Raw genomic sequence first — 24325 nt, 5'->3', positions numbered from 1 at the left:
ATTAAATTATAATCACAGAAACTGATCAAAACAAGGATAAAATCCTTCGGGACACATGGAGACCCCAGCTTGTATGTTTGGGTTAAGTTTGGACTCGCCGGCGGACACACTGAGCGTCTGTCTGCCTGGGATGCTTACGTCACTAGAGAGTGCTTGCGCGCGCGTGTTCGCATCTGTCCTGAGGCAGTGACCTTAATCTGGAGCACAAGGGTGACACAGGCTCAGACCAGACAGTGACAGAGATGACCTCATGCATCAAACATTCAGCGCAAACACACATCTCTCCAGGGTCAGCCTTACCTCTGGGGCGATGTAGTCTGGAGTGCCACAGAAGGTGCGTGTGGTAACTCCTTCTGCCATGTTCTCTTTACACATGCCAAAGTCAGCAATCTTGATGTGCCCTTCACAGTCCAACATCACATTGTCCAACTTCAGATCCCTGCGGAAGACATTCAACACATCCTTGAAGATGATGACTTCTCTTTGGGAGTGAGAGTAAGCAGGTGGCTTTGACCGCTCATCCTACTAATTCCAGTGTTTATAATATTTATTCCAAACTAACCTTCGGCTGCTTGCTGCTTAGTGATTTCAAGAGAGAGCTAATAAAACACTTTCACAAAACAAATCATTGTACTGCGGCATCACTAAGGATGACACTTGACTGCATGGTGTCGGTTGCAGAAAAAAAGAGTTATCGGGTCACAGATTGTGAAGATTTATGCTGCGTGAGTTGTGTGAGCTAGGTAATACCCACCTGTAGATGACGCCTTTAAGATGCAGGAAGAAGAGACCCACAGCGATCTCTGCTGCATAGAACCTGCAACAACATCCACACAATTACAGAGTTAAAACAAAAGGAAACTTAGTTAAGAAATATTTGCTATTTTAAGATAACAGCACCAGTTACTGATAAATCCACATTTCTTACACTGCCTGAGGTTCCTTGAACTTGCCCACTTGTTGAATGTGGTACATGAGGTCTCCTCCATTCACATATTCCATGACGAAGTACAGACGGTCCTATGGTCACAGACACAGAGGGAAGAGAAGAGAGGAGTTAGTCATGGATGGGGAAAAACCATGCAACATCATTATTTTGTTGAACTTTGCAGTTTCACAAAAGCTGTGAATTTCAATTCAACCATTCTACTTTCACTTTCACTGAATGTGCTCTAAAACAGGAGATACGGTATATTTCAGTATTGTGGACTCCCCTAACCTTGCTGTCTGAGTCGTTCATTGTTCATGCTACACTTTCTATGACAAGGTGACCTAAAAAGCCCACAACAAAGCGCTTCATGGCAAAAGAAAACACTCAACACAGACATCTGTCAGGAAGTATTCTCTTTGTCTATTAGTGCTGGTCCCTTAGCGCTTATGACAAGTTTGGCCCGACTCTGGTTTAGCTGTGTTTGACAGTTTCTTACCAGCAAAAATACAAACAAACCATTGCACATAGCTGCAGACCCAAACTGGAAACAAAGCTGACCTTTCATCAGGTTTGACCAAGTGTTACTACTCAGATGTGATCTCAGACTTGAGAGCTCTGACCCTCACTGCAATACGATGACGGTCATTTGAGCAAAGGACCCACATTGTCTCTGTCTCTACACCTCTTACACTAAATCCCTCCGTACTTTCTGTAGAGGTATTTTCAGTTTTTGAAAAGCGAAAACAAATGAGAAATATATATATAATATATAATGATGCACATGTCTGCAAAGAAATATATAAAATTCTGGAGAAACATTGGGAAAGTGTAAGAGTAAGCCTGTTCTTGTACGTGTGCGTGTGTGTGTGTGTGTGCGTGTGTGTGTGTGTGTGTGCGTGCGTGCGTGTGCGTGTGCGTGTGCGTGTGCGTGTGAGTGTTCACAAATATGCTACAAGTGACACCAAGCTGTGTCTCTTCCTCTTTCCCCAGTCTGCCTGCTGGTGCTACAGCTCTAATCAGTTGCTACACTTCTGCTCGGCCTCTCTGAGGAATCAAACTGCTCCAGTAATAGAAAATAATTTGGCATCAGGCGCAGAACAGTGGCTGCGATTTAACCAGAGGCATTCTGATTAGGTAAAACTTTTGCTTCTTTCACATTAGACCAAAATGTATGCGACGAGTAAGGCATGAAGATTTCATGGTGATGTACTTTATATCTATAGACTACTAGGTAAAAAATAAAAAAAAAGGATCCAAGTCACATTTATTTTTCAAATACGATCTTTAAGACAGACTGTAGTCAGATCAGATTTTTGTATCCAGACGCTCCCAACTGGATCTAGACGGGTTGCTGTGGTTACTACGTAAGCGTCAGTGACTGTGTACGCTAATGATGTGACTTTCCAACATGGAAGCATGAGAAATGAAGCTCTATCATCTTGCCCTCCAAATAATCATTCTGTCAAGTCACGACGCAGACAATTGATATCAGTGTGACTGTCCACAGACTGTTGCTCCCTGTGTTGTCCTCCATACCGCTCTGCTGGTAGCAGCATGCTCACCTGCTCTGGTGCACTTCTGTGACTCTAGATTTGATGTCGACATTATGTGTGGTGCTGCGAGTGACACAAAAGACATTTTGAAATCTGACATGAATGGCCAGAGCGTCCGGACTGAGACGCACTTGTAGAAATCTGAAAATTGCTGAAATGAATTTCAATATATTTTTTTTCTGCTGTCCAGACTTCCTTTAATCAATGTGAATACAGTCTGGATGTGCCAAAAAACAACCTATCCCAAGAATAGTTTTCCCAGTGAATGGAAATGCACTTATTCATAAGTCTTTTCCGTCACACAGTGCGTGCTCGGTTGTGTGGTCTGGTTTGGAAGTCAATACACACATTCATGCATGTATGGGCACATGTTTTTGTATTCACGGATGAACACACACGCATGCACGCGCACACACTCGCACATGCACGTGCGCGCACACACACCTAATCCTTCTAATTGGGTTTGTTTGTTCCTCCTTCTCTTTTTTTTTATAACTGTACTTGTCACACACGTCCTCTGCTGCTCTCCACAACACTTTATGACTAAGCTGTTTGGCTAAAAGCCCCATCATGAATTAATTTGACCTGACCCGGCCTGTAGTGACTTGTCCCAGCTCGTGTCTGGGAGCATTTTACCTACCACAGTCTGGAAGCACGAGTGGAGATGTGTGAGGAAGGGCGGCTTGTCCTGCTGGGCCAGGACTCTCTTCTCCACCATGGTACATTCCACATCATCATCCTGGATCACCACGTCCTTCTTCAGGATCTTTATTGCGTACAGCTCTTCAGTGGACTTCATCTCTGCCAGCATGACCTTCAGGGAGACATACATGCTGCTTTAGTCCTAATGCTATCTGTTGGCAGTTTCACTAAAACCTTTCATTTATGAGCTGCCTCACCTTGCCGAAGCTGCCTTTCCCCAGGACAGCCAGAAAGGAGAAGTCGGTGAGTTTGACCTGGTTGAGGTTGCTGGAAGGCAGCTGGCTGGAGTCACTGTTGTCAGTCTCGGTGATCACCTTCTTACCTGGGCCTAGCTTGGCTTTCTGCACTCAGGGCACAAAGGGTGGTGTGTAAGAGAGACATGTTTTAAATGCAATAACACACACACACACAAACACACACACAACATAAAAGCTGCATTCTGCAGTTCACACAAGATAACCTGACCCACCTAAATTCCCAAAACCATGTAATAAAAGTTCAACAGAATCGGAAACTTCGACGAGGCTTGTTTTCCAAACCAACACATCCAATTTCAGTATTTGTTATCTAAATAGTTTTACCATTATCATTCACACAAATATTTCATGTGTTTTGATTTCATTGTAAAAAACAATAATAAAAAACCTTTACATTTGCTTACACACTCACACCGCTCATTTGTCCACTTACAGCCTGAATACACTGATTGATAGGCAGAATTAAAAATCAATGGAGTGAAATGAGACAGCGGTGTTGTGGAGTGGATGCACACAAAAATGGCTCCATACAAACAGATACAATTAAATAAAGTGTACTTAATTGTGGCAAACAAAGAGTATACGTTGACATCTCTTACCCTCATCCTGTTGCATTATTGACCAATAAAAAGCAGGAGCTGTGACGCAGTAATCTTAAAATATATTTAAAGTTTTTCTCATTAAGATGGATTGTAACTTCAGTGCTGGCTGTTCTTGTTGGATTAAAGGACAAAAGCTGAATGATGATGAACTTTTACAGGAAGTGAAGCATCAGAATCTTTTGTGTAGTTTATGTTAAAGGTGCACTGTGTGATAGGGGAGAAAGATAGTTGGTCGATGAGTGTCATTACCAGGTCATCAAATGCTGACGCTTTGGGTCATGAGCTTGGAATGAGACTCAACAATCTGCTGTTGGAGTTCTACCAACAACAAGTGTCGGTGTGTGACGACCTGGGAATGAGACTCAACAATCAACTATCTTTCTCCAGAATCACAGGCTTATGATATTTTTAGGTTTTGTTTGAAGACAGAAGATATATAATCAAATGTCCCTCAACTGAATTATGAAGACAAGATTGGACTGGACAGATGACTATATATTTATTTATGACTCATCAACATTTTTGGAATCAGCGTAGCGATTGGAAACCAGCTCAAAATTATTTAAATCACCTCTTACATCCAAAAGACCCTTTTCACCAAAGACAGTTTGACTTGTCAAAGCAGGAAAAGCTCTGGTGGAATTTGTAATATTGATAATGGCCAGTCAAAAGTCTAAACGTCTGCCGTGAAAAGGGTCAATTGTGTGCTAAAGGCCAAGTCGAATAAAGCACGTTTTAAAAGGTAACATCAAACCTAACAGCAGCACTGATGATGATGATGGTGATAATAAAGCGGAGGATACCCTGTCGCTCAGTATGTGCGTGCTATCTGGTCCGGGCGCGTGTCTCTCGTGTTCACCAGCATTTGCAAGAATTCAAGAACAATCTATTCTATCCTTCATGCCAAAGTCATGCTCAATCTCCCGGTGTGGCAAGATGCTCCAAGAAGCTCGCTAGAAAACTACAATGCTTTATGCTCAAAACTACGCAACTTCGAGGCAGCCTGACAGCTGAACAACAATCACATACTTCCAATGGATGTTTCGTCTCTCTGCAGAAGAACACAACCAAGATTGCCAAGTCCAGAATTCACACTCCAGCCAAGGCCAAACACAGGACCAAACTCATGCTGTCAATGGTGTGATCTACAACCACATGCCACATGGGGCGGGACATTGTTTAGCTTTAGCAAAGACTATAACAAATGGCTATTAAACTGTCAATTTCCCTTACTGCTTTCTAGCTCTAGAAGAATCTTAACTCTGCGCAAGTGGCGAGAAAGTCATGCCCCTTTACAGCACGCTGCACCTCCACAACAAAGTAAGCCAATAAAAGTCACTTTAGCATAAACACAATGTCTGATAATAAATGCCCTAAGTGGGGAGACAGATCAGTGACTTTTATCTAAAATATTATACCTTGAGGTGGGTTTTCAGAGTCTTTCAATACCTGCTAACAAACTGACGTGACGCCCAAACAGTTGAAAAGCTGGGCTGACAACAGACAAACATGACAAATTCCCTTATTCAGCACATATCGCCTTCAGGACTCACTTAAGCATTCATTTCAAGCCCAAATCAGACACAGAACACAATAAGACATTAAACTAGAGACAATGAATGCTGAGCAGCTTTAGTTTTGTTAATGGCATCTATCAAAGTCTGCCCCTTATCTGGGAGAGCAGCAGAGAAACACAAGCAGAGCAGACCGCATCAGATCACAGCACACCTGTAAGCTTTAGCCAATGACAACAGCCTGGCCAAGCTGAGCTGAGCCGAGTGGCAGCCTTACTTCCTTCCTCTCACGATGCACCTGATCAGAGTCTTCCACAACTGCTTGGTCCTGAAACCACAGGGAGAAGGGAACCCAAAGGTCCGGCTCACTTAGAACGCTTGAGTACAGGCGTGAGTTGCAAAAGCTGACTCAACCAAGACACCTTCATACCCACATATTTGAGGGGTGATCCACGGAGTGAAGAGGTGGACCAGTTAACAACAGATTTCAACATAGGACTATGTTCCTGAGGCAGATGAAGTTGTATAACTCAGTGTTTCTGCTATCACTTACTTTCATCCAGTAGTGGCAGGCCCCTGTTTTAGATTTTCCTGCCACGGCAATCCATTTCCTCTTGTTGCCTTTAACTCCACCAATTTTACATATTAAAGTGTGTTTACAGGCCTTGGAAGTATTAACTGCATATCGCCTCCACTGATGTCACTCAGTGGCTAAGTTGCATTGTGGGAAATGTAGGTGCCAGGTTTAAAAAAAAGGAAGAAGAATGTATGGAATACAAAAGCCAATATCTCCGGTTCTGTTGTATCAATTTTGGTCATGGACGGCTTTTCAAAACCTGGCACCTCCATTACCCATGATGCAATTCAGTCACTGTGTGATATCACTGGAGGGAATTTATTAGATTTCATGCAGCTTCCTCTGGAGCCATCAAAGACTTTATTCTATCTTTTTTTCAGATATGCAGTAATACCCCAACATCTGTAACGACACTTGAATGTGTTATGAGGCATGCAGAAGGATCAATCCACCCCTAACTGAAAGATTGTTTTATAAATATGTGGCAGAAAAAGGGAAAAGTAGTTTACAAGCACCATAGCTACGTGGAAGTTTAAAAGGCTGCAATGTACTGCATTTCCTTGATCAACTGAAAAAACCCACCTGAACGTGCAAATGTGTAGAAGTGTAGAGTGTTAAAGAAAAACAAAATCTTAAAAAAACGTGAGTGAGAATCGGCACACTTTTAGGGTGTCGTGGAAATCAAATCTTCAAGTGTGAGGCAGAAACAAGAGGGACAGAAACTTGTGGGTGGAAAACAACTGTTAACTAGCAAGCAAACTGATTAAGGCCTAGTGAATTATACACACACATACACACACACCCACACACACACACATACAGCAATACAGTTGCTCATGTTCTGGCAACAGGTCATGCTCTGTATTTTAGCTCAATGATGACATCTAGTGGTCGGATTTGATCTTGTTTCTCTTCTTCTAACCCAAATATTTTTCAAGTGTGGAATAATTCTCTCATCCATACTTCCAGTGTCTATTATGTCTATATGTGAAGTTCCGATCTATGGCTACATAGAGATGTGAAAAGGTAGAAGGAGAAAATACTAGCAAGTTCTAAATTAAGAGAAAATCATGACCACACAAGATGTAGACAGGCAAAGTGACCAATGGACACGGACAGAGCACAAAGACACATGCAGACAAATGTATAACCATGAACTGTGAGCAGCGCAGCATCTGGATTTACTAACAATCCTCTGACAAACCCCGACCAACAGGAAGCAGCAAAGGCAGAGAAGGTGCAATGTCCTCCCGCTTGACACACAATGTCCCATGTGTAGGATACAGTGCGTAAAAACTGAACACATTTTTAAAGCTTTTTCAAGTACAAAAATGAGCAGTGACTGAATACAGCTTTGATTCACAGGACCAAAATAGTTTCATTTCCATTTTTTCTGATGAAGCCAAACCCAACCAGGAAAAATTGTTAGTAAATTGGATCTATTTGCAGTAGCTTGGGACCACATACAAATGATCAGACATGAGGAGAGATGAAGGAACATGTTACCACAACGAGACAAGACCGGAGAGGAAAGGAGAGGAGAGGAGAGGAGAGGAGAGGAGAGGAGAGGAGAGGAGAGGAGAGGAGAGGAGAGGAGAGGAGAGGAGAGGAGAGGAGCTACCTTTAGATTAAAGTTAATTTGGCAGTCCTGAGAGCAGGGGCAAGAAGGGAAGAGAGGGAGAGAGAAACTCTTGCATTAAATATGACAACGTGACACAAGATGAAGAAAGCATTTGTACAGTATAAGTCTCACCAAGCACACAGGAGGGAGCAGGATGCTACAGGGGAAAAAAGGGAGAGAACCACAGAGGGGTTTATGAAGAGGAGAAAGGAGAGAGAACCTGGCACATTCTCGAGGCCACACAGACCAAAAGGATACAATAAAGTCAAGAAGGGTTGTAACAATGACTCAATTAAAGAACTATTGTGATCACTGATTACAGTTTCAGTCATTGTCAAGCAGAAATGTAAACTATTTGCTTGCTCCAGCTAATTAAATGTAATTATTTGCTGCTTTTGTTGTAATTTTCTAATACTAAATATTGGTAACTATCGGTTGGACAAAAGAAGCAATTTGAAGACGTCACTTTATGCTCTGGGAAAATTGCTATGAGCATCTCAATCAATGTGAAAATATACATTTTCATTCATGTACAATGAAAATGATTTATTAGTTGTTGCCATGAGGTGAAGTGGATGAAACATTTGATGACCTGGAGACTGAAAATCTTACACTATGAATGAATTATTGATTACTGTTTATGCTGTATTTTAGCATTAGAATGACTTGACAATCAAAGAGCATACTCTATGAAAAATATTGTAAAGCCTCTTTTTCAAGCGGGATGAAGGCTTGAATGTCACCCTCGCTCACAATGCACCAACAACACCTTATTGTTGCATCGTTCATTCACAAGTCTGGTCTGACTCTTCTATGACCTCCATCGACATTCCTCTTTTTCATCTCTTTTCTCTGTCGTCGCTCATCATAACTTTACCTCGCTGTACCCTACTGTGTTACCATCTCTTATGACTTGGCAAACTAACTTAACAGGTGATAGACATGTTTCATATCGCTCTAAAAAAGGTTTGATTACAGTGCTAATGCTTCTCAACACTTGGGTTAACCTAAGTTTTATATGAGGATACTGGATATAATGGTGAATTTACATCTATTATGATGTTTACAAAAAAGTATCAACGCATCAAATCAGTGATTATTTTGACAATATACATTCAATCACAACTGTGGCCTTTCTATTTATGTACCCACAACCCTCCACTACAGTATGTGTGGCAGAGATGTCAGGAAAAATAAAAAGTCTCTTGCAGGGACCTGAACGCCCACTGAGAGACAGACAATCAGAGGACCACGGACCACTCAGCGGGACACGGTAAGGAGCAGGCGTCCGCTGAAATGGTCCTGTACAATGTTTGAGTGTGTGCGTGTGTGTGCTTTGCTGGCACCACTTTATGATTTAATCATGACTTCATGCTCTCAAATACTTATCATAAATGTCTCTTTATATTTAATTCATTATTTATTCATTATTATTATTATTATTATTATCATTGTGTTTTGAGTCTCATTTTCTCAATTACTGTCTCCGCACTTACTGCTTTGTTGCATATTGTTTTTAAGTTGATTGTCGCTGTATGCAGCACCACTATCACAACGTCCCCTCAGTGACAAAGTACATCTTATCTTAATATGGGAAAGGTGCTACGATGATGGCCATGATTGTTAAACTTCATTACCAGCTGATTTTTAAAATTTTTTTCCATAACTGGATGACTGGAATGTCATCGTGTCCAATTCAGATAACAAAAACAAATTAAACACAGGAGAAGAACTGATCCTAAGTTTACATTATGCTTTTAAAATCACAACAAGTATTTGGTTAAAACTTCTGAAATAATCTGGGCTTCCTCCAAGTGTTCGGAGTTGAGCAACATCATTTACATTACACTGACAACTGGTTTGTGGTCTTTCTGCACACTGACAAAAAAATTGCAAATGTTTTCTTAATTTTAACAGGTTGTTATACTAAGAACTGCTCAAAGATCAAAGATCTGACATACCAATTGCAGACAATTAACACAAAAGTAGCTTTCAATAGTATTTCATGGTTTCAATTCCACCACATGTTTCAAACAACTGTCCCTGGAAACTAGTCTGATTGTGAATGAAATAATGACAAAAATCAAGAACAGTATCAAAACATCTCAGGCTGTGGTGAAGTCATCGTCAAAGAAAATGGCTCTGAGGATTAAAAGACAGCCGTCGCTGGAAAAAAACATGCATCCGTGGCTGACGGTGGTCTGCTTTGACTCATCCCAGGCGGATGTTAAAACTAAGTGCATACCGTGTGGCCAAATATGGATATCATTCTCAGATTCCAATACACACGCTTGTTTTTAACTAGGGAAGGCTGAACCAGCCATGAACACACTCATACTCACCCATCTATAGTGATTTAAGAAAGAGGGGATCTGGATTTATTCAAAGGACATTAACAAGCTTAACAAGGTTAGAGTGACGCAGTATCAAGCGGCTGAGTTGGACAGGCTGTCTTAGTCATACAGCTAGAATTCTCACATGAACAACAATGACTCTGATATAAATGAAAAGACAACCTGATATTCGACATGTTTTCCAGCTGAAAAGTCTTTAACAAAAATAATAAAGCACTCACATGGACCTAAAAGAAAGCTGAAGAAATGCATCAGAACCAAGAAACTGCTGTCACACTGACACCATTTACACACCTCACTCTCAAAGAGACGACAAGTCAACAAACAGACGACGGTGGTCATTTCAGCACAGTCCTCACCTCAAATTTCTGCCTCAGTTCCTCATTCCCGTCATCCTCCTCTGAGATGGGAACATTGTAGTACTCACCCTCTTCCTGGCACAGTAACTTATACCTGAAAGACAAATGGGAGGATTAGAAAGATGGAGGATGAAAAACAGGGATACACAGGGAAGAGCCTATGAATTTGTCCTGCTTCCCTTCTTCTCTTCGACTATTCTACTTTTCCATTCATCTTAACATACTGGGCCTGATTTAGTTCACTGTAAACCGACAACCAACCTTAACCATTCAATATCATTACCTCGTGTATTTATTATACAATTCAACTACATTTAATTGGTTTAGATGTGCTCAGGGTGAATTACCTCACAGAGACACAGACAAGTAAAAATTAAATATTATTTCAAATGAAGTTCTCGCAGCAGTGAAACTAAACTAAGGTTTACGTTTTAAATAGCGTATTTCAATGAAGAAAAGGAATCATTTGTTCTTCCTTGTTAGTATTTTATGTGTTGCGAATGTTTCTGGTAAATATCACACCGTTTCATTTCAAACAATGCATTCGGGCCGATAACAACATGGAAGTGAGTGTTACCAGCCACAGACTGGAGCCTTAATGAGCTCTGATACACCGAAGGACAGGGCCCCCATGAAGTCATTCCTAGTGGTCCGGTCCCAGTCCCACACCTCCACTGACAGCCGGCGGTCCTTATCTGTCGGCTTCAGCTTGCTGTATGACACAGAGAGGGTCCACATGTGATCGGGCTCCAGTCACGATGACATGCAACACTTAATATGTCAGAGCTGTAATAATAGTAACTGCACTAGTGCTAGGAGTAAAATCTAAGTGATATAAAAAGAAAGGTAAGTTATAAATTCTTCTTCATTTAAGGTAAAAAAAAAAAGGTTAATAAAAATCTGTAATTTCACAGAATTATGTAGATAATTTTGAAATACAAGGAAGATATCAATAGAATTACAAAAAATGACTTTGATTTTACTTGTCTAATCTAAAATAAAATGATGAATCTGTAAATGTCAATACATATATATAGAGAGTTGAGACGTGTTCTATTTATTTTAAGTTACTGATACCAATGAAGCTAATTATATAAATTAAATGATAGTATTTAACTTAACAGTTTAATTGCATCAATATAAAATAGATATTTGTGTCATTATGATAAATGTTGGAAAGAAATGTACTTTCATTTAAATATATATATATATATATATATATTTAAATGAAAGTACATTTCTTTCCAACATTTATCATAATGACACAAATATCTATTTTATATTGATGCAATTAAACTGTTAAGTTAAATACTATCATTTAATTTATATAATTAGCTTCATTGGTATCAGTAACTTAAAATAAATAGAACACGTCTCAACTCTAGTATCAGCTGTAACAAAAATAAAAACCACAAACAACTTAACACACCATCCCCTTTGAAGGTAAGGCAAGGTTTGGTGAATAGATCGTGGTGTATTGGGATGTAATGTAGTAGCAGCAGCAGAACCCATATCAGTGGTGGCAGACGTAACTAAATCCTTAGGTTATCTAGTATCAGCATTCAAAGATGTAACAGACATATAAACAGCTGTTGACCTTCCTTTCACCTAAATCATTATGTCACAATATATTTTACTCAAAAGTGTGGTGAAGCGGTCACAACAGGTGATTGACTCACAAATTAAAGCTCTCATTCCATTTGGGGTTGAGGTTGGAGCGGATGGTTTTGGTCTTCTGCTTGGTCTCATTTTTGGGGTCCGGTGTGAGCTTGAGCTTCACATACGGGTCAGACAGGCCGTTGGGGTCCATGGGGATCAGGTTTCTGCCTTCACCCACTGACAGGGAGGTAAAGAACAGAGAGACATGGTTGATTTACCTATAGAGAGGGATGTTTTATAGAGTGTATGTAGAGTACATGTAAAACATAGTGAGCGTCAGTCTTCTGTACTGACACCTGATAGATTTGTTCAATAAGCTTAGTTTCAATAGATAAATGAACACATTGTCTTCTCTCTACACTGAGGACTTCATTCACGTTCTGTGTGGTGATTTCAGCACAAGTCGCTTTCTCATTCTTTAAGCAACACGTGAACATCGGCTGAATAATACGCAGGTGTTGAAGATCAAACGGTGCATCACAGCCTATGAGGATGGTTTCTGGCAAAGAGCCCAATAGGGAGCAAACGCTGGAAGTTTAATGAGAACAGGGATTGAAAATTGCAGACTGTGTCATGCTTAAATAGGCGAAGGCTCTTGTCTTCTCCTCCTGTATTTAGCTGCTCAGTAAACAAGGGCACACCAGGGACATTAGCGCTCCATTAGCCTGGAGCATTGGAGCACTGCCAGACCTGAGCCACAGCACAGGACACACAAACACACATGTAAGCACATCCTTACCCACATTCAGACATACACACTTACACACAAATGCTGTGTTTATCTACATGCAGAGTATACCCACAGGGACAGGTTGATTGCCTGCCTTGCTCAGGCCCTGGAGACCCCAGAAATCTCTCCATGTGGCCCTGTCAGTCACACTACGATGGCAGCCTGATTAGCGAAGAGGTAAATTAACCTTTGACCTGGGGAGGAAGGCACTTATTGCGCATGTTAAACCCATCGTGTTAGCTGGAATACACTAAATGAGAGTACAGTATGGATAGGATTAAGAGGTATTGGTTGTCATCACTTAAACCAGCAACGATCTTGAAGAGCGGGGACAAAGGTCACACCAACAGGCCACTGGCAAAACCTTTCACGACAATGTTGCTTCATTTTATTATATGTGTGGACGGAACACATAGGATGTGTCTCAATTCAGAGTCTGCATCCTTCGAAGGCCGCGTTTGAAGGCCAATTATGTCACAATGCCACGCGAAGACTGTCCCAATTCAAAGGCTCCTCCAAATGCAGCCCACAAATGCGTCCTTCTTTTCCCTCTTCCTGGAGGATGCACGATCCTTCGTGTCTGTAAATTGCCCAAGATTCTTTGCGCGCCCGAACAGAAGAAAGAAAGAAAGAAATGATGGCGACCTCAAGTGGCACAATTCTCGCATTTAAATGTAAGTATTGGGTCTATCCTCGTTTTTCATTCATTTGGACGCCAGATATGTTAAACTTCAAGGGACCTTGAAACCTCTAAATTTCAGTTAAAATACGTTGGTTATGCTTAGCTTGATGTCTTTGGAGGTAAAGCCTTAATAGCTTCACTTTCAAATGTTAGGCGTTCAGAGGTTGACTTATATCTTATATCTTATTGTGACTGTTGAGATGTTACAGACTAGTTTTACTTCATATACATAAATGGACCAAGATGAACAGATTCAGATCAGGCTGTGATCCCTGCTTTATTTCCAGACTGTAAAACTGTAAAGTCTAGTTAAACGTTTGAATAAAGAGCTAAGTTTATGATCTTAGGGATGATTATATTTTTTTGCAGTATTAGAACCCTCTTGTCTGTTGACATAACACAAAATATCTTTTACATTTCATTTTGTTTTAGGGAGCAAGCAGAGAGCTTCATCACTGTCCAAGGTCAGAACGAAGATTTATTCACAGGGCGAAACATTCCGCCGCGCTGGATGGAAGTAAGGCAATAATAAATAATAAATAATAAATAGCCCATTTGTCAGCCCTGATGTCACGTTTTGTAAATCTTTGCATCCCTGTGTTAATGTGATCTTGTGTTTACCTTTTCTCTTGCTTCTCTCGGTGTTAAGAACAGTTCTGGAAACAATGGGCCTGCAGGGGAAGGTCGAGCCCCAGCAGGCCAGAAACAAGTGGGACCATTTAAAGAACAAGTACAAAGTAGCTGCAGGTTTGAATGATGATGTGGAAACTAAATAATATTTGTTTTACCTATGCAAGTTAATACATAATGTGCTGGAAATTGCTGACGTGATTGATTTCCACTGCCTTAGGATTGCAAATATCCAGGAACGGGGGGGGGGGGGGGGGGGGGTCAGCGGGAGGCCCAGCGCTGCTACTTGGCCCTGGTTTGTCCCTCTTGTTATATGGTGTCTATTCCATTTAGTATTTACAACTTAAGTACAATTTATAACAGCAAATGGCATCAAGTGCTACTTATCAGGAACAACAAGGGATTGAAACTATTTACAGATTTTTATCAACTATTTACAAATACAATTATTATAAAGAAAAATTTTACAACAGTTACAAATTATGTACACTAACAGCTGGAGTCCCTGCAGTGCTGCTGGGCTGGATGGTGTCAGTGGGACATCATCTGGGTCGGTACTCAGGGTGTTTGGGGGTCTAGTCTCCTCTGTCCACCACATCGTCCATCAACTGGGTTTGCAGTTCTGACTCAATTGTAATGTACGTACGATACGTAATGTATCGGTATGTTAATTACCCCAAACTGTTGGCTAGCTAATAATGATAATGATGATAACATTACTGTGAGTTCAATAACAGGTTTACCTCTCCACAGTCCTCCCAACCGGAGATAAACCAGAGCCGCTTCTCCTCATCGTTCACAAGGAGGAGGACTGAAAAGAAAATCAGGAATTCCTGAAGCTCAAACAGATCTGACAATCAAACTTTACTCTTCTTGTCATTTTCACGGACCTGGGCTGCATAAATAGTGACGTACGGGTAGGGGCGGGAACATCTGGTGACGCAACCAGGAAATGCTCTGAAGGCTAGACCTTCCATTTAACAATTGCTGATGCGGTCTCGCAGGTCTCTTCAAAGGACGTGGCCTTCGCAGCCCGCAAAGGCTGAAGGATGCAGACCCTGAATTGAGATACAGCCATAGAATCAAATAGCAATCTAATGAGCTGACAGGAAGCACCTTTCCATTGTTTGCCTTTATTCTCAGCACTTGTGGTGCAGGATTTGGGTGTTGAGCGACATTAGTGAAGTGTGAAGTTTGGAGGGAGCTGCTGTAGAGTGTGCACGCGCACACACACACACACACACACACACACACACAGAGGAAAGGAGTGAGACAGCGAGGGAGTACACTTGAGAAGAAGAGAGACAGATAGCAGCTCGCAGAAGTAACTCGAGGTGTGGGAAGGTATTGAGCGATTCCTGTGCTGGCAACCCACTGCTTTCTCAGAAATCCAGTGGAGAAGGTGTCAAGCCCGTCTACAGGCACCAAAGAAAGACTGTTCACCGTGTTTGTACTTTAGTGCATTCTAATATGGATGCACTTTGCGGCAGAGAAAGGAAACACATATAGACTTCTTTTGTTGCTGCTGTCTTGGATGTGCAGATAAAAATTGAACCTTGCCGCCTTTCCCTCGTTCCCCTCTCTTTTCTTTACACCGAAGAGGTGAAATGGAGTAGGAATAAATGCAATGTGTGCGCTCAATAAGGCTTTCACATTGTGTCTGTATATCTCCTTGGTGGAATAGTAGCTGGTCCCTAATAGTCTGTGCACTTACTGGGGTGCAGGCTGTTAAAATAACAACTGTAAGATAAATGTTGATGTGTGCTGTCTCTTTGAAAAAGGAGTTGGCTGCTCATGTACTGGGCTGAATATTTGTGTGTCAACTTCAATAGACAGACTGGATGCACATGGGGTGACTCAAAAGTGGCTTGACACCTAAAGAACACAAGAAAGTGGTAGTGGACATCTAGGCTGTGAGTTCATGAACACTCACTGAATCTTTTTATAATCTACAATAGGGGTGTGACGAGATCTCGCGAGATTAAACTCGAGGATATTTCTCGTTGCGTTAAAAATCTGTCTCGCGAGATTTGTGAGCTATCCAAACTTCTATTTGTGACCTGTGGGGGGAGTAATGCGCCTTTGCTACGTCTAGCTTGCCAGAACCTAAAGAAGGAGAAGGAAAAGAAGAAGAGGAGGAGAAGGAGGGGAAGCAGCAAGCAGCCAGAATGACGTCGGAAAATACCGGTATTACCATTGAAGATGCCCCCGCCACTTTCAAATCGTTTGTTTGGCAGCACTTTGGGTACCCGGCGGAAATGATAAATGGCAGTAGAGTGACTGATAAGACACGGACAATATGCAAGCATTGTATGAAAATAATGCCGTATACCGTGGCTAATACAAGCACGATGCAGAGACATATACAGCACCACCACAGCTCGGTACTCAAATCAACAACTGCACCTGTGAAGAAAACACTAACAAACCAGACAACACAGTAGTTTTCTTAAAATCTCGTCTCGTCTTGTTCTCGTGAACCCAATATCGTGTCTTGTCTCGTCTGGTGAGCTGAGCGTATCGTCACACCCCTAATCTACAACCAAATGCTTCTTCTTGATCTTCTTACTTTTGCATCATAAAGGTCATGTTTTGAATATTTCATGCTGTAGCCATGTATGCAAAGTCACTGTCAGTGACGCTTTCAAAACAGACCTTCACGGGACATTCGTTCATGTGCACTTATGTACATGACTGTGGAAGATAATCGGCGGTCATGCTTGATCAAATGTGCTGCTAATGCTGCTGCCTCACTAAAACCAAGAAAATGAAGCACAGTACATTGATCATCAATTCACTGCATTGGATTCCTGTGTGCAGAGATGTTCCAATAATAAATGTTCCTTTCCGATATCGATACCCGGACCTTGGGTATAAAAGTTGTTGCAGTCACTTTTTAAATAGAACAGTTTCAAACAGTAGCACAACAGCAACTCAAATAAATCTAGGAATAACGTGCTGCGTTTAACTGGCGGGGTTACCCAGGGTAAGATATTGCGAAATACCTAACATGTTGCTAGCTCTGTCTGACATACATGGAATCAACTTCTTCTTTGCTGCTAACATATAACGTATTTCCTAGGGGCAACACAGCGCAACTTCCTGTGTAAGCCTTTAGAGCAGCGAAGCCGCTGTGTGGTGTTAAGCAAAGCGAAGGAAGCTCACTGGTAAGTAAAGGGGTCCCATTTCTAAATTACGTGGTATCAAATTGTACCTACATTTTCAGCAGTATCGGCGATGCTGGTATCGGAAACCAGAGCAACTCTACTTGTGTGTCCACGGATAAAGCATCAAATGGTCTTGGCCTACATATAATTTGATATCATTAAGAAACATCCAAACCCCACAGGTCATCTGGGTCACGTTCACTCATTGTTTCCATGAAGCAGTTTTTAATTTTAATGCTCCCAAACTGTAGATGTAGACTGTGAATACCTGAAGTCTGCTTTCTCAGGATATAATAGTTTTAATTCATTTTTTAATGTTTTAAAATATAGTCTTATATATTGCCCCTTTAAGCCATTACTTTTTTACTGGGAGTTTAAAATAATTAGATTCATAACCAAAGTTTTCTAAATGTGTTACCTTTAATGTATTTCTCTGCTCCTGTAAACACTTTGAATAGCCTTGTGTCTCAATGGTTCTGTATAAATAAACTTGCCCTGCGTAATGTAATTAGTCTGAATAATCAGTTGTCTCAATCACCCCATCCAGAACAAATTGACTGTAATGACTGTGATGTTTTCTAACTATGGAATTGTTGTCAAGCAACACAAACCATATAAATTATGCAGTTTGGACTGAGATTATGCGTTCAACATTTCTGGGATAACATCTCAAAAAGTACTGAAAGTGTATATCTAGGGATACAATATAAAAATACAAGAATACATTGTATTTTATTGTATTTTATTTTTTATTAAACCTTTATGTAACAAGGAAAAAGTCTCATTGAGATTAAAACATCTACGCTAAACACCATTTCTGTATTATTATACAGTGGATGGATGGATGGATGCATGGATTGCAGAATGTGTGTGCTGGCAAGTTGATCTGATTTTTGTGTTTGACAAAAAACAAAACACTGTTTAATATCCATCAAGTGTACTTCCAGTCATGGTCAGCATGGGGCACTCTAGACTGTCTAATATAGCTTGGCTGGCACTGTGCTTTTCCCCTCCATATAACTGCATAGCTTATCCAAACAAGATGTGTGAGTAGTACTACAGTAATTACTCTCAGCTGTAATGCAGAGAAACAAGCTCACAATCCAAGGTTTTGTGGGGCTGACTTTTTCTGGTTAAAGGTCAAATGATCTTTGTTGGAAAACCTGAATTTGTACTGCACATCAGTTAGAATATGCCTTAAAGTGCTTAATGTTGCAATGTATCTGTGTGCCAGTGAGTTTAGAAACAAATGCAAATAGAGGGTGTGTGTAGGGGCCATAAATCTTCCCAACTATCTTGGCCTGCAGTCAAACAGTAGAGCAAGTCGAAATGCGACGCAGTGTTACAAAAAGCACCTTGTTGAACTCCAACTAAAACAAACCAAAACCTTGGAAAAATAACATCTGGTGACCTGATAAGACTGCTGAAAATCTTAGCCAAGCTTAACACCTATCATGCATTACATGTTATTTTATGACTTACCTGCTTTGTATAATCATATTTCAAACACAGACAGGGTTTGCCTAAATGTCTGAACTCAATGGCGGCTAATCAGCACATATGATTTCCCTCTGTAATACTGGCTCATGAAATTTGCTCCTAGGTGCGCCGTTTAGCTCGGTTGGTGGAGCAGGCATCCCATGTGCAGAGGCTTTGTCCTCGCTGCAGCGGCCCCGGGTTCGAGTCCCTGCCTGGATGCCCTTTGCCGTGTGTCACTCCCCCTCTCTCTCATCCTGTTTCCTATCATATCTTCAGCTGTTCTGTCAATAAAGCTGATAAAAGGCCAAAAAAATATAATAAAAAAAAAAGAAATTTGCTGGTGGGGTTTCTACCTAAACTACTGCAGGAACTACTGTAAACTATCGGTATGCATTTTCCATTTGAAAAAAGGGCGAGCAGAGGATAAAGATGCACTTCTGCCACTTAGTAAAACAGAATAAAGCATGAAAGGAGAACAAAAACAACAGAAAGGCCTCGCAGAGAAGAGAAAAAGTGAAAGGCAGAGACATATGTTCAAATCGCCAGGGTGCAACATGCTGACAGGAGGGAGCCAAGGCAGGGTAGGACGACAGACTGGGAATATCAATGATGTGACTTCTAGGAGCCTGGCGGCAGAAGTCAAACAACAGCAAAGTTCAGCTGTTGTATGAGTTTCACAGACACAGAAAGGACAAGCGAGTGTGTCTTAATATGATGGAGGCAAACAATAGAATATGGTCAATATGAAGATAGAGTTATGCGTCACACAACTGATCTTAAAATCTTTAACTGTCAGAAAATGTTGATATTTTCATGGACCTTGTGTTTGTTCTAGCAGTACGTTACATAAATCTGTCAATGCTTTATTTGTTAGCGATGGTGGCAATCAAATGTCCAACTATGAACCGGATTGCAAACAGTCAACTGATATTGAGAATTTAGTTAGGTTTAGAAAAGGTTTTATGAAAAATGACACAACAAAGTTGTAGCCAAAATGCTGGAACTATCCGTGTTCATGCGCTGGACATGAAGCAATGTGTGTATTTGCGTGTGGAGACAACAACAACCTAATGTTTCTTTACACTTTACCACTACATTTCATTCATTCCTATGTTCTCTCAAGAGTTCACATGAGTAGTGAGAACACACGCTCAACAGACAAAGCCTTGTCTTCGGCTGACACCAGATGACCCCACCTCGAAGATGAGGCCAGCCATGTTTGTTCTTCGTCTCCCTGTGTAAACACTGTCTACAGAACTTGAACCACCAGATTCGCTCTCCACCCTCTCAGTGCAATACTGTGTTCTTTGAGAGCCCACTGCTTAGAAGCTGCTCAGAAAAATGGCTTTTTGCTCAGCAGGACTGTTTGCTTTATAATGTAATACCACATCAGCTTTAAGGATGTGGATTGATCAGAATACCTTCATGAAGGACACATGAGCTAGTGAGCTGAACTAAAAGATAATCTCAGCAAAATCAGTTGATTTATTTAAAATTGGATGCATGTGGGCAGAAGATTATCTGTAACAGAGTATAAATCAAATCTACAGAGTGTTTTCAATGATATTATTTTTAGAATAATTATAGATCTATTCAGATGGAGACACTGCAGTCCCAATGGCCAACTCCCTGCAGTGGAAAAGTGTTGGCACTGGTACCAACACAAGTGTTGTCAGCTGCTCCATCTCAACTCTGATTCAGAGGGAAATTTTAATAACAGGATTTTTAAGTGAATTTTCTCTTGGCAAGAACCTGTTGGCTTTCCTGCCCAGTGACTCAGCAACTACAAAGCAATGGAAATCACTGGAAGAAAAGGCTGCGGAGTGGAAGCAGTGGCAGTATTCAGATCACTGGGCAGTGATCATTACTTGGCAACCCGCAAGCTGCATCCAAACCGAAAACCAGGAAACTTGATCTAGCCCCGACTCCACTGCATTCCAACAAGTCTTCCTTGGAATCAGAAAGCCAACAATAAAAAGGCAGGAAATCAACCTTTCCATATTACTTACTGGTAATATGGAAAGGGATAGAGAGGGTATAACGACAGTGTGTGCTGAATTTCAAGATACTGTATTACAGAATTGAACTAGAATGGTACCCAGTAAAGTGCATACCTCCACCAAAGCTCAACAGTCTTCTTTGATTCAATCAAAAGGACTGATTCCATATCAAACTTAAAAGCCCTGTTTAAATATCAGAATGCCAGCCACCTAAATATGTGTATTTCTTTCCATAAAGATCCCCTGCAAAATTTATAAAAATGCCCAAAATCTCTGAATGATAAAGAAAATGCGAAAAAAAACCCTCCTCTTTATCCAGATCCTCACCAAAAGTTAATGAGGTCCATTTGGAGCCAATAAACGTCCTCTACTGAAGTTTTGTGAAATTCCATACAGTAGTTTTTTTGTTATTTTGTCAACCAACCAACCAACCACCCATCAACCAACCAGCAAACGGACACTGGTGAAGACATAACCTTCTTGAAGGAGTTAATAATAAACTGGACAAACTTCAACATTTTTTACTCTTGTCACCAGCTGGAACCGTCCTGACCTGAAGTGTGAACCAAAGTGGGCTTGTCTTATCCTATAAATCATTGTGCAATGTCCTCTGTTGATGACGCATCCATGAATTCAGCGGATTCACCTGAAACTGGTTGAAACACATGCTGGTTTGCAAGAGTGAAACCAATCCACGGTCCAATTTTTAAGAAAGTTGGCATGTTGGGAATGAGTTGAGTCATTCCCTATGTGTCAAATACTGAAGGTTTGGATTGGTAGAGCATAAGTAATTGACTAGTTGGGAATGAGACTCACAAATCAACTCTCTTTTTACAAATTGGAACTTTTAAGAACCAGATCTTATTTGGTATGAAGGGGAGAGAAAGGGATGAAGATGCTCAGCCCAATCGAAGGGTACGAAGGAGGATAAATATGGGGGGAAAGCTGAACTACTGCAACCAAGTGGTTCTTCACGCTAAAGCTCATGGCACTGCATGAATGTCAGTAGGACTACAAACTGTTATACACACACAAACAAAAACACACAGAAATATTCTGGCCCACTTCCTCGCTCTCTCTGACGTGATAATTTGTACTACTTTACTGTTAATTCCATCTGGTCTTTTGTACAAGACTGTTCTTTTTTACAAGCAAGAATTAAAATCTGACACTTGAGGCTGCCTACAGAGAGCACCTTAAAATAGCTTGAAAAAAGAATGAAAGTGAGGTGATATAGGGAGATGCGAGACTGAAACAAATGCAATGAGATAAAAGGGTGGAAGATAGAAAGAAAACATGTGCAATTAAACTATTGCTGCACAGGATATTAAGCCACGCATTGTAGAACATTACTGCTCAGTTCTTGATTTCCAAAATTTCCCAGGATGCTGCCAAGACATCTTCTCCAGATGTAATTAGGTTTTACAGGGGTTTTACAGATAAAAAGTAATTAATAACTTTTAACAAATTACAAAGATGGAAGCTGAGGTTGTATAGCACCACCATTAATATCTATCTCTGATGTTCCACATGTGACATTTGGCTTTGTTTTCTACAGTAACATCAAACACAACAGCAAACAACAGTAGAATAGAAAAGCAAGCAGACTGTTTCTTGCTGCATCAGCCACAATATCTTAACAGTGTTTAGGGTGCATTTTTGTCTTTTTCATGTAAAGGCCAGCTACACCTCCAGAAGGTACAAAAGTAAAATCTGGGTTCTCTGATCCACCCACATCTATATTCACTCTGCTCACCAATCTGACCTACACACACCCACACTGCAACCTACATATAAAACACATTGACTCTTACAGCATCATTAGTGTAACAAAAAGCAGAACACAGATCGGGACTTTGAGGCGAGAAGATAAATCTAATGAAGAGGTGAAAGAAGCGATTGAAAAGAAGAGAGGACGGAAGTGTAACGGAGAGCAGGGGGGTTGTTAAATGAGGCTCTTCCGCAGAACTGGGTGAGTCAACGAGGGAACAAAACGGAAATGTAATTATTACCACTGTCTCTCACACACGATCCCAAAGGACAGGCAGGCTGCAAGGTAGCATGCACTTGCCTGCACACACATTGGGGCACAGTGATGAGGATGAATAAAATAATATGAACAGAAACTACAGAAATGCCCTCTCCCAAGTTTATTCTGGATACGTGGACCAATGAACAATGGTCACCAATGGTGTTTCTGAAACACACAGGAGGGTGGCGTCCACAGCACCAAGGGACACAGAGGAGCTGTGTGTTAAAAGTAATGAGAGGCGGAGGATAGAAGGTTAGTGGGCTCCACCAGAGAAACAGGACTTGTTTTGTCTCCTTCAGCACCTCCCCTGCCATCTCCATCTCTATCCACCCTCACTGACAAAAGCAGACACTCTCACATGTTTCTGGAGACTACACAAATATCTCTTGTGCGTCTGAGTGACTCATTATTTAATTTTGCCATCTCGGTGTCGTTGGTCTGGTTGGAGTCCATGTGCAGGGCAGAGTTTTGGGTTTAAAGGACAGCTGCTTTTCCTGGCAGCCGAGTCACTTCCTGTTGAACAGTTTGTGCTCCGGCACATGGTGAATCCCGAAAGAAATGGAGTCATTCTCCCCTCACAGTTGAGCATTTGTGTGCCCTTTCATATATATATATATATATATATATATATATATATTATATATATATATATATATATATAATATATATATACATATATACATATATATATATAGATATATACATATATATATATATATATATGTATATATACATATATATATATGTATATATACATATATTATATATACATATATATATATCTATATATATATATATATATATATATCTATATATATATATCTATATGTATATATACATATATATATATATATACATATATATATATATATATATATACATATATACATATTATATATATATATCTATATATATATATATATATAGATATATATATATATATTAGGGCTGTCAAAGTTAAACCGCGTTAATAACGCGTTAACGCAACATCCTCTTAACGCCGTTATTTTTTTAACGCGCGATTAACGCTCGGTATAAAAAAACAAAAAACAAAACGCGCATTGAAAGATTTACGGCCGTCAGTGGCACCTGTAGTCTTGATCCAGAGGGTGGCAGAAAGGGAATCAGAAGAAGAAGCAGCAGGGTTGGCGGTTCGGGAAAAACACGGTGGACTGAAAAGTGAGGAAATTGAGAAAGGACTTACCGTAAAATACCAAATAATAGCCGGGGGGTTTAGTTGTTTCACTCACTTAACAGACCAAAAGGCAATTTGGGACAGGCGTTTAATTCCTTCCTCACAATAATCCTGGATGAAAATGTCACAAACTTCTCCAGCTTCTCTGTGAATTCTCTGGCATCCTTCTGCAAGTGAAGTTGTTGCGGCGGAGGAAACGATTCAGCCAACCAGCACTCGCTGCAAACTCCTCATCTCTGCTGTCACTCACGGTGGCGGACATTTGTTTCTCCATCACCCTG

General features: G+C 40.7%; 1 protein-coding gene across 6 annotated transcripts in view; it reads right to left on the bottom strand.

The window, feature by feature from the left end:
* The window catches only part of prkcaa (protein kinase C, alpha, a), a 162677-nt gene that overhangs the window by 46607 nt on the left and 91745 nt on the right, over positions 1-24325 (bottom strand). For 2 of the 6 annotated variants that reach the window (XM_030436628.1, XM_030436638.1), the window contains exons 6-14: positions 12150-12306; positions 11048-11182; positions 10471-10564; positions 5837-5887; positions 3384-3527; positions 3125-3298; positions 929-1020; positions 755-817; positions 301-439 (exon numbers count right to left, since the gene is read on the bottom strand). In XM_030436628.1, coding sequence (XP_030292488.1) covers positions 301-439; positions 755-817; positions 929-1020; positions 3125-3298; positions 3384-3527; positions 5837-5887; positions 10471-10564; positions 11048-11182; positions 12150-12306 — 1049 coding nt within the window. Of the gene's footprint in view, positions 1-300; positions 440-754; positions 818-928; positions 1021-3124; positions 3299-3383; positions 3528-5836; positions 5888-7757; positions 7785-10470; positions 10565-11047; positions 11183-12149; positions 12307-24325 lie in introns of all 6 variants that reach the window. The other 4 variants (XM_030436646.1, XM_030436653.1, XM_030436661.1 and 1 more) reach the window with 2 other exon arrangements.

Source organism: Sparus aurata, chromosome 1 (genome assembly GCF_900880675.1).
Source record: "Sparus aurata chromosome 1, fSpaAur1.1, whole genome shotgun sequence".
Lineage (NCBI taxonomy): Eukaryota > Metazoa > Chordata > Actinopteri > Spariformes > Sparidae > Sparus > Sparus aurata.
Note: the sequence above shows the minus strand (reverse complement) of the source record. Positions and strands in the feature narration are given on the sequence as shown.